At 47.7% G+C, this 16213-nt stretch overlaps 1 protein-coding gene across 1 annotated transcript in view; it reads right to left on the reverse strand.

Moving 5' to 3' along the window:
• Positions 1–7482: 7482 nt before the first annotated feature.
• met (MET proto-oncogene, receptor tyrosine kinase) overlaps positions 7483–16213 on the reverse strand; it is a 57711-nt gene continuing 48980 nt past the window's right edge. The window contains exons 16-21 of the mRNA XM_035642937.2: positions 14550–14630; positions 13133–13314; positions 12942–13051; positions 12496–12661; positions 12219–12355; positions 7483–10126 (exon numbers count right to left, since the gene is read on the reverse strand). Coding sequence (XP_035498830.2) covers positions 9838–10126; positions 12219–12355; positions 12496–12661; positions 12942–13051; positions 13133–13314; positions 14550–14630 — 965 coding nt within the window. The 3' untranslated portion in view covers positions 7483–9837. The remainder of the gene's footprint in view (positions 10127–12218; positions 12356–12495; positions 12662–12941; positions 13052–13132; positions 13315–14549; positions 14631–16213) is intronic.

Raw genomic sequence — 16213 nt, forward strand, 5'->3', positions numbered from 1 at the left:
ACCATGAGGAAGATGGATGTCATCTGCAATGACATATATTTGTCAGTTGTGAGATATATACCAATATATACCGTATATGTATATATATATATATGGACATTAATACTGTATGTAGTTTTCAATGTGAGGAGTTTTCTTTTTTTTGTTCATTGAAGGATGTGATTATGCCTGTAGATTGTTGTAGCTGGTATAGGCCGAGCTAATTCTGTTACCAAAATGCCCGGCAAGCTGTTGCATTGTGATTTTATAAACTGATAATAGGTTTGTATGTAAAATATGAATGTGAAAAAGGGCTAACCCCGGCTGTCAAAACACGCCGTGGAGTATACCGGAGACTGACTTTTGGAATATAGATTTGTGAAATAAAAAGGTACCATTGAGTTAAAATATTCGGTAATTGTACCTAAATTGTACTTGAGTAATGTACTGGCTGGTTAGTTACCTGGCTATGTATCTTTTCACCTGAGTTTTTGAAGCAGACCACCAAAAAGGAGAGCTGTTACACCGTGACCTCACTTATAATCCACCACTAGTGTAATATTACTTAAATGCTGACAGTAAAACTACAACAACCTTTCTTTTTTTTCAAGTATCTCCCTGCTTTTCTGGCGAGCCTGTTATCCGCCCAGTAGATTTGTGCGGTAGCCCGACTGCTGAGCGACATAATGAGCACTTGAGACCGAGCTGCCACCTGACAGCGAGGCTCTTCCTCGCTGCCTTGCCCTTTCCCCTCCAAGACTGTAATTTAGACCGTCCTTTTTGAAAAAGGGCTTGTGCGTACTGCCGCCGCCGTAGCTCTGTGCGTGCCCCGGCTGGGTTACTCCGAGCGCTCACGTTGCTACTGTACTACACCACTATTACAGGGCGACAGGCAGCGAGAGCAACGATGATAGTAATCAATGTCTTACAAGCCAGACTCTGTCCATCCATCACCTTCTCTTTCATCCGCAACTCTACTTTGAACTAACAATAGAGTGCTCTAATGTGTCATTACTGCATCTATCATTACTGCGCCACACACACACACACGCGCACACGCACACGCACACACACATAATTTAACTCGAGTTGCATCATGTTTATTCTCAATGTTCCCATGTTTGTTTAATTTTTCTGTAAATCCCATCGTAAAAACTTCCCTGGCCGACTTTTTGAAACTATAGTTGTGCTCAAATACTTGACGAGGCCCCAAGGTATCCCTGGGTCTAAGTGAGGCCCCGCTATCCTGCGCAAGTGGCTAAATAATAACACAGCATTGGATTTGGAATGATCGGGCACACCGGAGGATTAAAAGCAGGGGATTTTAATAGCCCTATAATCTGCCCAGGACTTGAATGGTGTGCAGTGCCACCATTGTGCTGACAATGGGGCCACTCATCACCTCTGGGGACCGAAAGGGAGAATTGAGAACTCGGCATGTGAAAAGGGTGCTGCTCTGTGACTCACCCCTCAGCCCACTGGTTAGTCACCTCGGATACTCATTACACTGTTCCCGCTTAGACAACAATCACCCAGAAGACTCAGAGGGCCCTGAGACGTTGGGATATTAAATATGCAGAAGGATGAAGTGCTAAGACACAAAGGCAACATGACTTTTGTGCCCGAGTATCATTTTTTGGGGCCACTGAGTGATTGTGTCCCTCTCTGTTCTCCGGCCATCCGAGTATCAGTGTGAGAAAAACGGCTTCCTGGCAGTGCATGAAAGTCTAGGGAGGCAGCGCCATGGGGACGACTGAGAATGTACGTCCACACCTCGTGGCGGTATCTGTCGTGGTCTGCTTTTGTGTGCCAGTCCGATAGCTGCTGTGTTGAAACGCAAGGCGGCTGCAGTGCAGATGGATGAGGGCTGAGACCGTTGAGCCGAAGCAGAGGTCTGAACATGCAGGTAGGAACCTCTGAGTGAAGTCAGGATGTGGTTTCTGGGAACGCAGGCATTCGGGGTCAATATGGATCCTCTGACTTTTCCTCAAGTGCCACCGTGAGAACAACATTTCGTGTTTATCCGTGACATTTCTTGACGTAACTGTTGGGTCCATTGACGTGAAATTTGGAAGATTGTCATGGTTCCCAGAGGATGAATCCTCAAGTCTCTGGCGATACCCTGGCCTTTCCTGTGGCCCCAACGACAGTTTCTACGAATCCTGAGAAATATGTTTGTCACAAAATGTTGTGCAGACATTCATGGTTCCCTGGCAACGAATCCCTCTGACTTTGGTGAACCCATGACGTTCCCTCGAGCACCATAATAGGGCGGAAAACTGTAGCATCAAAGGAAATGTCACAACAAATGCCAGAGGCCTTGCTAGGAAATCTGTTTCAAGCATTCGAGTACATTCTGCAGTCCCCCTCAGGATGAATCGTAATAATTTAGAATTTCCCTCAAGTGACATTATCAGATTATGATGCTTGAGTACTAAACATCTGCATTTTAGCACTGACAGTTCATCCTTGACATTTACCTTTGTACATCTTAATCAGAAGGTGGAATTTTACTTTGTTGTCGCAGAATTGTAGAAAATATAATTATGGAAAATAAATCTTGGGATCATGCCAACACGAAAGGATTTTTTTTTATTGCTATAAGTATTTTCATCTTTCATGTTTCTGGTTTCTTTTGGGGGATGCTTTTGTCACCTGTCATGTGCGGATACAGAAGGAACCCCCCCTCCCCCCCTTGCCCATGCTCTTCTGGGACTCTGGTGCCCCACTAAACCACAGATATGGGCTTTCAACGCCAGCCTGGCTGTGATCACACTCCCCTGGAATTCCTTGGTGCACCAGCACTCCCAGTCCTGATTACTGGTGCTTTCACAGTGATTACATTTTTGCATGAGCGATGGTGGAGTTATTCTGGTGAGGGGGGGCTTCAAACAGGACTGTTTAGTCAATGAGAAAACTGAGAATTTAAGGTTTACATTCCCAGATTAATCACCCAGACACTTGCAAGCCATGATGGAACAACTGTTTGACAATTGTTCTAGGACAAATACTTGTATGTTAAGTGTCCCTTTGAAATAAAACCAACATTTAAAAAAAAGGCTGCACTGCAAACACGTCGATTCTGCAAACAGGAGAGCCGGAGAGTTTGAAGTCAGAGCAGGCAGATAATGCATCTGCGGGGTCGTACACACGTGTTGACCTTGGATGGTCGGATGCTGGAATGAACGTCTTCAGCCAACAAGCCGGTAGGTCTGACTTTAAGATGTGCTCACCGTCAAGTGCCATTGGACCTCAAGATGAATTATGGATTTGGGCCGCGCTCGCACACACGTTGCACCTGAAGGTGAAGAATGTGAGAAGTGGCCCACACTTGAGTTGCTAAAGACCGGTCTTGACGAATAGCATCTAGGGAAAGAAGAAAATGTGCACCAAAAGTGAAACGTTCGTCAAGTGGGAAAACACATATTTTCGATGATTCATTGTGAAGGACAATACCAAAGGCGTTTGGAGAATGGTAGCCTCAAGTCTTCGGTGGCAGCACTTAAATCAACTCGATCTTGAAATACTGACACAAACGTATTATTTGTAAAGGGTAAAAGGGTCAAAGGTCACAATCAACCGAGTCCTCTTCTTTTTCTTCTTCTACTGTACACTCGAAGGGTATTGTAGAAAAAGAAAGGCCTTTATTCTTCTTATTCAATTCTCATTCTAATGTCCAGTGGTGTTAAGATCTGCTATTAAGGAAGGTCAAAGAATTTGTCCATGCAAAGAATCTGAAGAGGTTAAGCTTTGTGTATGAGGTTGTATTATCCACCTGGTATATGCAAAAAAAAAAACTGCATGGGATGACGGTTCACATCGTCACATTGTCTTTAACTGCTGACAACGGACATGTGACACTGTTAATTCTGCAGTTTACAGCATCTGGCGGACGGACCCCGGAGACTGACACGTTCGAAATGTGCTTCTGCTCATTTCTGGCCAATTTTTCACAGGGTGCCGCTGCACCAGCAATTCCCATCCTGACCGTGGCTTTTATCTACAGCACAGCGGGGGGACATGATGGAGCCAAGAGAAAAAAGAACAAACAGATGCTCCTGATGCAAAGCACCTGAACATCTCTTCATTACACTGCACCACTGTACGCACCGAATGCTCTTTTATCACCGCGAGAAACAGAATGTTGTCTCCTTGTGACTCTGTTAGTTGTCCCATACTGTCCTGAGAACTCGCGTATGAAGTCAAGGGCTAATTGTGAACTTGTGCAACAGCAAAGTGCTGTTAGTCTATGACTCACTGCATCGCAGCTGGACTCGTAGCCGTGCTTCAAAGTCGAAGTGCTCCCCTTTCATGTGCTGTTGCCATTATTTTGTCCACATGCTCGATGAGGCGCTCGTCCCTGTACGTGCAGAGACAATGCGGAATCCGCAGGGGGAGCCAACGACACAAGAACAGGCCCCCTTCGCCGTTGCGTCAAAGTTTCGTCCTGGCAAAAGATTCAGCACTAACAATGTTTAGTTCTAATATCTGGTGAGAAAATCGAATGAAGGCCGCAAAGGTATTCGTGGCATGGGAGTGTGTGCGTGTGTGTGCGTGTGTGTGTGTGTGTGTGTGTGTGTGTGTGTGTGTGCGCTGGGGGTTCTCACTCCACCCGGTGCCATCTACCTCCCTGGTTTCACCCGGGCCAAAACTCATTAACGGTTTAATGAGTGTGAGTTGACTCAGCAGGTCAGAATGGCACTGGCCGGATTTTTATCAACCGATGAGATTGTGTGTGTGTGTGTGTGTGTGTGTGTGTGTGTGTGTGTGTGTCCTCTGTAGGCTTGAAAGTTGTCCAGTAAGTTTGCACGTTCCTCTGTGACAGACAGCAGTGACTGGTATTTGTCCCAAATCCCTGTCAGTTACGTTTTCATGAAGAAAAAAAATAAAAATGCTTGAACCTTGAAACCACCCCTGAAGCGTTATCCAGGTTTGTCTGCTTACAGTGAGAGCTTTTTAGAAGTTCGATAAAAATGACCCTGAAGGGGTCATCGGGAGCATTGTCCCGTAATAGAGACAAAAGAAGCCCGCTGTGCTTCTCACAACTTCCTTTTCCAACAAAGAAGAACATGCAGAGTTCCTACAGCTGTATAGTATGAAGTGGAGTAATGCTGAAATAGTTTTATCGAATTATAGCAAAAGCGTGTTGTGCCGTTGTGATTTCTATTCAAATAGCTGTTTTTATGGGCACGATGATCCCCCCCCCCCCGAAAACTAGTAATGTTTACGAGCCACCGCCTGTCAAACCTATGCGGGCTCGGTGCTTGGATATTTGAAGGCGCATTTTTTTTGTTGCGTGGGCCATCACGTCAGCGTGCGCTCGTACGTACTTGTGCGTGTGCTCACATGCATGTGTGTGTGTGGGGGAACTGAGGGAGGTGTGCGCTGCGAGTTCAGAAGGCCCTCTGACACGCATACCGATCCCGACGACTCACGCGCTGAGTCGGGGCGAAAACCTGCATCCAGCTTAGGATATTTTTATGATTATGATTCAGTTTTTCGCTCACTGTGCTACTATCAATACTCACACCTGTCCACTCTTTGAGCATGTGTGCGGCCGTGTTTCTTTAGGCGGTTTTAATGCGTACCGCTTACAACAGGAGAACACACAGGTAGAGAGTTAAGGGGGGCAGGTTAAGCCTGCTGGTGTTGACTCGAAGACTTAAAGAGGGGATTAGGAGCAGAGAGAGGTGAGGCTGGCTTGTGTTAATGTGTTGTAAGTCACTTTGAAAAACAAGGTTGTTTCTTTAATCTGTCGCAGCGCATGTTTCAGAACAATTTGAAGACATACACCCCAAACAACTAAGAGGTCAGTCTTGTGCTGTGCTTCTAAACGGGACACACAACTCAAATGTACTCAAATGAAACATTTGCCGCAGTGTTCAGTCACTTATGTCTTTTCATCGCTTCTGTGCCCAGTCCCGGCCAGGGCAGACCAGCAGCGCTGGAGGCGGCTGAGTTGAGGGCCGAGAGCGAAGGGGGATGAAAGACGGGACGAGCCCGGCGTGGCAGGGGAGAGACGGATGCAAGGACAGACATGCCTCACGCTTGGCGTCAGCCGGGGCTTAGCGTGGATTTCGCCGGGATGATTTCGGCCTCAGGACGAGGACAATGCAGCGCGGCGGTGAATATGCCTCACATCAACTCCATGTTCTCCCCTGATGGGCTGGGAAAATTCCACCACAGCAGTCTGCCCTCCTCCGCGTGCGTCGCTTTGAGGTTCGCAGGTTCGAAAAAACCCGACATTTGAAAGCCTCCTGGATTTTAATCAAGAGCAAGTAATGGATCAAAATAAAGCAAATGGGAAGAAAATGGAAAATGACCTCGACAAGTAAATTATGAACTCCATAAGTTTCAAGTTTACTTTAATGTCATTCATCTTTGTGCAAATTATACGTATACGAAATGTAGTTTCCTCCAGGATTCCTTGGTTCCTTGATTTATCCTTACAACATCTCTGAGGGGGACAGCTTTTATGTTTCCGCCGGCAGTAAGAGAGTCATACTTTGCCTTCGGTATGTTTCTTTTGAATTGGGAAATGAATCCTTCCAGTCATACCCACGTTGTTTTGATTTTAAACTGTGTGCGACACTTGCAATCCAAAGTTATACCTGGAAAACTCCACACTTCACACTGTGCATGTTCCTCTTGCACAGAAATACGCAACGTAAATCCAGTCCAATCTTTGATTCTATAGATAACTGTATCATTTTAAAAAATTGCATTCTAATCTTAATATGGTAATGATTCATCGTTTAACATGCACCTTGAAAAAACACAGAAAGAAAGGCCTACATGCAGCATGTGGTCCCTTAAGAGTTAAAATGTATTCGAATATATTGCATATGCCTGATGTTGTCATGCCCAGTTGATGTGACTCTTGTGAGTGACACCGAGAAAAGCGTGACCTTACAAAAAAACTCCCGAGTCGCTGAGCAACTGCGAAAGGACCGTCTGTCTGGAAAGCCACGGTCACGGCTCAGTCAGACGGAGGGGGGGGGGGCGGAGAGTCTAGACCACAGGGTCGGGTGAAGGGTCAGGGGTCACCCCACCAAGTGAATGGTGAACAAAAGAGGGTGAATGTGCCCGAACAAAGGCGGACACAAAAGGCACAGGGGCCGCGTGCTCAAAAATGTTGCGCAAGTACGACGTGTGTTGACCCAGTGCGAGGCCAAATAATCATCCGTCTTTTGTCCCCGATCATATCTTTCAAACCTGTTTTCCAAAAGCTGCACTATCTAATGTGTCCTTGTACCTTCTTTTTTTTTAATGGACTTGTGAAATGGTGCGTTTTGTTTCACAATACAAACCGCGAGGAACGTATGTGCTCCAGGAAGTGAGTGAGCTGCAAGCTGGGGTAGTTTTTATTTTTTTGGAAACAATGTGCACTGCACCTTCTTACTATAATTACAGTTCTATACATTTTCCCGTTCATGTTCGCCCCGGGGACGAGTGTGCGCAATAAAACACAACTAGCTGACAAAGGAGGGGTTGAAACCGCTGAACTCTTATAGTATAGCTTTATTACACTGACAAAGTTCATTTGACATTACATGGGAACATGTACCTTCGGATTTTCTTTAATAGACAACAAATCATAGACACACACACGCAGACATAGAATGGACAGTGTTAAGCAGACAGAGTCGTGACAACAACAACAACAACAACAACAACAAAAATCACATGATCAAAGTGACAGCAGTTCTTTGTGGCGTCGCGACACGTTGCTCACGTGTGTTCGCATCGTCACGTTCCTCCCGCAACGATCCGGCGGTAATGATCAGAGGCGAGGTGAGTCAGTCAGACCCACACAGGCCCCTCCTCTGTATTTACAAAATGGCAGTGATTCGTCTTGAAAACAAAAAGGACTTTGTCCGTTGTTCGTGGCACGGTTCACTCGCCGCCGGTCGTCCCGTCGGAGCAGATTTTAAAGGACACAAAAAAATATAGTACAGCAATTTTCTTGTCATAGCAAACATTCATACCTGTCCGTCAATGGCCCAGTCACATCAGCAGCCATTCAGATTTAAAAAAAAAAAAAAAAAGAAAAGAAAAAAACAACATAATTTACAGCACAAAGCAAAGAACATAGGGGCAATGACCACACCGGTATTCTGGGGTTATAGCCCATTTACCACAAATGACATTCCCCTTATGTCACAGATAACAATTGGATGCATTTTTTCCCCCTATGGTTCCAGACAGCCATTCATTTCTATATCACTATGGTTACATTGTGTCACAGGATACACTTCTGCACTTTAACTGCATTAAATCACAATGCAGACAATGCAAACAAACACATGTGAGTGTGTATATTGTACTTGAATGAATGGAAGTCAATGGCTGCATGAAAAAACATTCCAAAAAATTGAAAATCTCTGCGACAGACTTTTACAAAATGTACATCATTTGTAGTAAAGAAGCTAAAACGTGCCCTGGTTTTGGTCTTGAACACGGAAGCATTTCTTCATGAAGACGGAACAAACACGGAGATACAGTGACACACCGTCGCTGGCGACAGTGGCGCGACAACGCGCGGCCAGTCTGAAGCCGTGGGACCACACAGGGAACCTTTGAGCTAAACGTTCTCCTCGACGCTCTTTGTGAAATGTTCAGGGGGCAACAAGCTCCTTGTTGAAAATGTGGACCAAAAGTTCTATAGGATTGATAAAGTGTTGAGGACGAAGGAGTTTTTCAAGGTTTCTCCTTGTTCAACCGAACGCGAGTTCATCATTCCGTCGCGCAGAGTATATTCTCGGTCAATAGGTTTGTAAGTTCCACAGAACAGACACAGATCTGACACACAGTGAACAACTAAGACAGTTTATCAATCCATAAATTTCACACCCCAAAAAAATGATTCGTTCTCTTCCTTTCCAAGAAAACCTCAGGCGTTGTTCCTGCTGTCAGAGTCGTAGTGATTTTAAAAACAGAAGGGAAAATAAAAGGCTATCATGACCTTTTCCACTCATCCACTCATCATCCAGGGGATTCCAATCATTTTTTTTTTTTTAAACAAGCACGTTAAAGCCCAATCATCCAAAGATAATTACACAAATGAAGCATCCAGTGACCTGCTCGACGGCAGTTTTATTTTACACATCTCTCTCCTCACACCTACATCGCCATTCCTCTGTTCCCTGCGTTTATTGATGTCCTGCCGGCCTCGGTTTACTCGCCCGAGGCAGCGGAATCTATCCCGGCAGGCCCCCATTGTCTCTCAGGCACACGAGGGTGGCATACGGTCTGGCTCAGAGGGTGCGGAGGAGTCAAAGTCTTTACGCGACACGATACGCGGCCATTTGTCGAAAACATTCACATTACAGACAGCGGGGGGAAAAAAAAGAAGGTCCAAGCCACATCCGCGTATCAAAGCCCACCCAGCCACCCAGACGAGAGCAGGATCGGGACATCCCTCCTCTCGGGGGCACGGCAGTCGGCGGGACTTGTTTTCTGGCGTTTGACGGATAGCGCTGCGCTTCGGTGCGGGTGGCTTTGTGCGCTGTAGAATCGCGGCGGAGGCGTTCCCGTGCCTCGTGGTCGTCTTGCGGAAGAATCAGGAAAGGCTGACCGCCCACTCCCTGGGGTCAGTGAAAGGTCAGACAGGCTTTGCCGTTAAAGTCATCCCCATGGGGGCTCCTGTCGTTCAGGCGATGCTTGAGAAGGTCAAAGGTCAAAGAGGATCTATGTACATTGAGTGAGCAGTCGAAGCTGCAAAAACTGCCTGTTGCGTTTCCTCAGCATACGGTGTCCAGTGTTTGGCAAGTACATACAGTAGTTCTTCGTCACCCCACCTGCTCTCTTACCCGAGTCTTTTTCCCACCTGCCGTCCCTCCCTGCGCTTCCCCCCGTTCAGGTGCAGCAGTCGCGCTCCGCGTGGCAAAGGAAGGGGGACCGGGAGGGCAGGGACGTGGAGGTGGTGGGGTCGGAGGCGGAGGACGCCGCCGGGGGAGAGGAAGCGGTGGAGCTGAGGAGGGAGGGGTACGGGCTCATCTTCTCGATGTTGACGTAGGTGGTGTTGAGCAGGACGTAGTGCTCCCCGCTGAAGCTGGAGAAGATGGCGGAGATGCGCGCCACCAGCTCGGAGAAAGTGGGCCGGCGCTCGGGCTTGGGGTGCCAGCACTCGATCATCAGTGTGTAGCTGGAGGAGAGGCGGGAGGAGGGAGGGGGGGAGGAGTCAGAACAAAACGCAGGCAGGCGCCACAGGGGAGACAGGGGCTACAGTGTTCGGCTACGGCTACCGACTTTTGCATATTTCAATCAATGTAGCATTAATAAATCCAAATATAGTCTTTCGCCAGACAAGGTCAGGGGATTTGAAAAGCGCAAGCATTTAGGTTGGGCATGTAGACATATGTAGGGAAATATGAATTGAATTATTGACATCTTCTATCGAGCAGAAATGAATTCACTATTTCTCTCAAATCTTCAAAGTTCCTTTGGTGTCGGGGAACTAGTGTTGACACTTTCTTACACGTTATAAACTAAACAAAGAAATGAATATGACTAGAAGGCCTGCTTAGTTCTTGTTTTCCTCTGTGTTACATTTCACAATCTTCTACTTTCTGTGACTCATAGTCATCTCCCAGTAACCCAGTTGTTACATTTTGTTTGCCCTTTCATTTGAGAAGTGGTTTAACGTTATTTTATTTTTATTTGAACTGTGGCAGCACAGGGTTCTGCCCCTCCTCTCTTCTTTTTGCATGTTTTACATTCAACAATACACCATGGACCCTTTTTTTCTTAATAGGGGTTTCATTTAAAAATGCCGCATTATCACTTAGTAGCCTAAAAACTTACTAGTTATTATAAGTGATTCCTCCCTCTCCCGGGTTTAATGCGTATGGAATGATGAGGTCTGTTGATTATTTTGAACCTTGAAGAGTGGGCCTCATTTCAGAAAAAAAAATCATTTCGCAACGGAACTCTTATGAGATAGATATGTCGTAACCTGGCAGAAGGACTCGATCATCGTTAAGGATGAAGAAAAATGGCCCCATTACCACACATCAAAACTATCTGTCGACACAGCGCCCCGTGAACGACCGGGGGTGAAGAATTGTGGGAATGTTTGCCGACGTGCATCACCTCTCCTGACGTCTCCGTTTCATTTACAGCTCGGGAGCTCTGGGCCTCAGCCTCCCTTCACCTAGACACTCCCCTCCGACTTCCACGCGGTGTACCGCCGCGTGTTATCGGCACTGCATGAGGTCACACTTGGCGCACGCCTCAGCACAAGCAGGTCAGAGTTTCATGGATCGGGACGGTTCAGATATTGCCGTGTAAAGTGAGTTGCTCTATTTCATTCATCCTTTGTTAAACCAGGAAAGTCCCACTGAGATACTGGATCTGCTCTGACAGGGGTGACCCGGTCAAGATGGGCAGCAATGAAATAGAAAGTTACATGCATACATGCATTGACACTGAAAGTCTAAGTTCCCTTTTATTTCAGTGCTGCGCAAAGTAGTCACCATATTTTCTCAACAGAAAAGACATATCTTTTTCCGTAAATATTGTGACAGTGCAGTTCAGTTCAGAGAAACCAGCAAGTGTAGCGGAAAGAGTCCGAGCACAAATCATTCTGTATCCGCTTTGTTTTATTGCCGCGTGTGTCGGTAGGACATGCCTGGCAAACTCTGATGTGAACAGATCCAAAGAACACCACACAGTCTGTTGACAGGAAATTCCGGGAGAAGAAGAAGGAGGGGAAAAAAAAGGAGAAAAAAAAAGGATGGGCGCAGCTCTGCCAACACTTGGTGGGTGATCTTTATGAGCAACAGCAACAGGTGCTTAGCAACAAAAGAAAGACACAAACGGAACAGAGACACTACGCTGGAGTTGAATTTCCACTTAAAACTCTCCTGTTTTCTGGTGGAGCAAGAAACCTGCCTTTTGTTTGACCCACAGCTCTGATGAGATGCGTTTCAGAGGAGCGCGTTTCAGACTGTCGCCGGAGCTGGCGGCTGGCCTAAACGCTGGAGTGTTCATTATTTATGACGTCCATGACCTATGCGGCTCTTTCACCTTTCCTCTGTCTCCCGGTCTCAGACTCGATCTCCTGCTCCGCGTCGTACGTACAGTAAGTGCGGCCCCGATGGTTTATCGCCCGCACTAACTGAGCCGTGGCGCTTTGCTCGAGGAGGTGAATGACGGGTGAAAAGGTGTGTACTGTACTGTATGTACGCATGTGAGAGTGTGTGTGTGTGTGTGTGTGTGTGCGTGTGGGCACTCACAGGGCGTCAGGGCAGAACTCTGGCTGCAGCAGCCTCCGTCCCTGCAGGAGGAACACGGTGATGTCGAAGGAGTTCACGTCGGAGTAGGGCGGGGCTCCGCGGGTCATCAGTTCCCATAGCAACACGCCAAACGACCACTACGGGGAACAACAACAACGTCTTACGTCGCTTTCGACCTTTTTGGTAACACCGAGCAGCGGTAACATAACACACCTTCATGAGGACCACAGATATAGATTTACATTTCGCTCACAATCCAATGGAAGAGAGTGCTCACCACGTCTGACTTGGTGGTGAACTTGTGTGTCTGCAGACTCTCCAGAGCCATCCATTTGACGGGCAGCTTGACGCCGCTCTTGTTGTGGACGCTGTAATACTCTTTATCATAAACGTCTCTGGCCAGGCCGAAGTCCGCCACCTTCACCGTGTAGCTCTCATCCAACCTGTCAGGGAGAACGAAGAACACATCACTTTACAATGTGCTCACCTGTGCTTCGTGCTCTCACTTCCAGATCTTTCTATTTTCACGCCGATCAACAATCTCTCTCTTTGGTCTAAATGTCTTATTCTCTTCTCCTACAAGCCGGAGCGGTGCTGTTTCGCCCCGTTCCCGTCTCCTCTCTTCCCATCTGTGTGCGATTCTATTATTGTCTGACATATTAGAGATTGTTCTATTCATAAGACACACCTGGTGTGAGGTCGCACGAATAAATGTGGACTCACATGCAGTTTCTGGCGGCGAGGTCTCGATGGACGAACTTCTTGCTGGCCAGATACTCCATCCCTCGGGCCACCTGCAGCCCGAAGCCCATCAGGTCTTTCACTGTCGGGCTCTGGAGGAAAAACCCAAACTATGAGCTGACGCTGTTTTAACTCGACCCGCAACGCGCGTCAAACGTCGGCGAAGTCCTTACGTGTGTCTCGTCGCGGATGAAGTTGCGCAGGTCGCCGTGCTTCATGTACGGCAGGACCACCAGCGGCGAACCCTCGGGCGGCAGGCAGATACCCAGCAGAGAGAGGACGTTGGGGTGGCTGAAGTCCTTCATGATGATCCCCTCCTTCAGGAACTGGGACACCTCTTCAAGGTCTGTGATGCCTGGGAAGAAAAACAGTCACAAAGTCCAGTTGAGGGGATTGCCACGCTGTCAAGGGTTGACAAAGATGCGTATTTTTTGACCTCCTGGCATCACGAAAGCTTTTGTGAAGTCCTTGGGTAGACTCTAAATATGTTTGTTGGGAGATGCAAAGTTTTAAAATTGTTATTTTCAAATTCAAGAGTGAGATAAGTGCAGGGGCGATGAAAATAAGGAGCCAGTCTTCTGTCCTGACACCACTGAGAAGGTCACTGGTCATATACCTCTGGGGAATCGGAATGATGGAATGATGGAAGCCGGAATACTCTCACTCAGGCCTGACCCACACCAAATCCCCATTTGCCAATTGCATCCCCCGCCTCTGCTGTCCTGCTCTTTAGCCCCACTGACTCTGCTGTAATCCGGTTAGAGATGAGGTTATTGCCGTGAGGAGGACGGATATTCCGCCCTCTCATTTCATTCTGGAGGCACAGAATGCGCCCTTTGGTCACTCTCCTTCCAACTGCTTCCAACGGTAAGAACTCTAAGGAAAACCAAAAACAATGACATGATGCCCCGGGAAATGACTAAACCTAATAAAAGGCTTAAATCCCAGCGGACTGAACCCCACCAGAAAGAGCTCATCCCATCCCCACAGTGGCTGGCGGCTCCTCGAGGCCGCGTGGGTCTTTTTCCTCCGAATCGCTCCAGCATCAATCTCCCCGCCCCGACTGACAGGTTACGCGATTAGACGGGCCCCTAATGCCGTCCTCACCATCCGACACCCATTCATCACCACCGTCTGAAGGCGAAAAGGATTCTGCGCTCTGAGGAGATGAGCTCCTTAATGCCATTGGGGCATCGTGATATCACGCGATAGGTATTCGATAGAAGCAGATGTGGCATGCGATAATCGGGGCTGGATGTGAATACGCCTGGCGGAGGAGGGGGTGTGTTGAGTGTGTTCGTGTGTGAGTTCTTGGGAGAATATGAATAATGTGCCGCATAAGTCCATTCCTATGAAAAAGATAAATGGGAACTTTTAGTAGGAGGGGCCTCCAGCGCCTTTCTGTGTGGCGTTTGAATGTTGCTCCTGTGTCTGCGCGGATATTCGGCAGGTTCTCCGACTTCCTCCCACCGTCCAAAGGCATGCAGCTTGAACGCAAGACGTGGGAGACAGACGACGGCTGAGGAGGAACGGGCGTCACTTTTGGCTGCCCCGACAGTACAGTGCATTCAAAAGGGGACTCGTACTCACGGTTCAGGGACTTGACGGCGCAGTGCTGCTTCTGCCCGTCCGGCTCGAGCAGAGTCCCGTGGAAAACACACCCGAAGTGACCTGCAGGTTACGACATGACGGGCGGCGTTAGAGTCAGAACACAAAGAGCTCACGTCCAAACCTGTGAAGTTCTTCGAAACGACATTTATTCACACACACACACACACACACACACACACACACACACACACACACACACACACACACACACACACACACACACACACACACACACACACACACACACACACACACACACACACACACACACACACACACACACACACACACACACAACAAGCCAGGTCCGTTGAAGACGGTGACATACGAGAAGCACCACTTTTCAGTCCCGGACACAACGGGGTGCAGCTGCACAGCAGGTGAACAATGGCGGCCGGCCCCGCGTGAGCTTTTTCTTGTCGAGTTGGCCGAGCCTACACGCGTTGTGCAGGTACAGTAACATGTCTGAGCGTTGTTAAGCTGTTGGTAATGGGAGGGAGGTTCTGGCTCCCGCCTCCCTCCGTACAGTTGTCGTCCCTCCAAACGTTGTCATGGTGAATTCTCTGGAAACCGCTGCCAAGATGGACGTGCCACTACTGGGAATGGCGTCTTTTCCTCTGTTGTGTGGAGTGCAAACTTCGCCTCCGCTCTACCACTGTGCCCGTAAACCAATGATTTGATTGGCAGTGTTTCCAACGGTTTGTTCATCGTGGTGACGCTCTAATATAGTTAACTGTGTTTGCCTATCTTCTGCTCCGTGGCTTGTGACTTCTCACTCATTGATCCACTAAGTAAAACCACAGTTTCTAAATCTTGCCCAAACCCGATGGCATCACCTAAATTACCCACTCAGCTTGCAGGGAGACACTGTGGGCCATTTTCTTTCTCTTTCTTTCTTCTTTTATTTTTCTTTTTTCCCCCTGCATTCTTCATTTATGCCTTGGCTCATTGAAACCGTCTTCCTCTCGAGCAGGGCCACCATGATCAAGAGCATGTGTCCCGCCTGTCGGCCCCACGATCGATCGCAGCGGTGCCACGGATCAGATCAAAATATCCCTGTCCTCTGTTTATACACACACACAATATGTAAGTATGCATGTAGTGCATGGAGCTTTTTATGTGCTTGAAAACAATCTCAACTCCCCCGTCCCCCCGTCCCCCCAAGTTGGTTTTGCTGGTTTTCACATCCCTAATAGCCAATTATGATTCTCTTAAGTTACCGTCACCCTCACACTAAATCTAGCCCCCTCAAGTAACCCAGTACGACGCTTTATTCATTAATACCCCACACAAGCTAATAGCCGATGCCAAACCCCGCTGATTTATTGTGCATTTTATTGAATTATATCTTTTCTTTTAAGACACGGGGTCTCGCCCCGGACTAGGAGGGGTGCAATAAAAACGAGTGCGGCGTTCTCCTATCACGTCCTTGCAGATGGCTGAGGGTGTTGGATTACGTCTCCCAACAAAGGACCATGGGAATACTAGCTGTGAACAAATCATCCTACGCCACTTTAAAAAAAAAAATCCTGCCTCCAAATCCAGGCTCTTTTTTCTCCGGGGCGGGGGTGGGGGGGGGGTAATTCAGCTGAGGGGGCAGCAGGCTTCTTTGGGGTCTTTCTCCTCTTGATGTTGAATTCGAT

The sequence above is a fragment of the Scophthalmus maximus genome, chromosome 7, assembly GCF_022379125.1.
Source record: "Scophthalmus maximus strain ysfricsl-2021 chromosome 7, ASM2237912v1, whole genome shotgun sequence".
NCBI lineage: Eukaryota > Metazoa > Chordata > Actinopteri > Pleuronectiformes > Scophthalmidae > Scophthalmus > Scophthalmus maximus.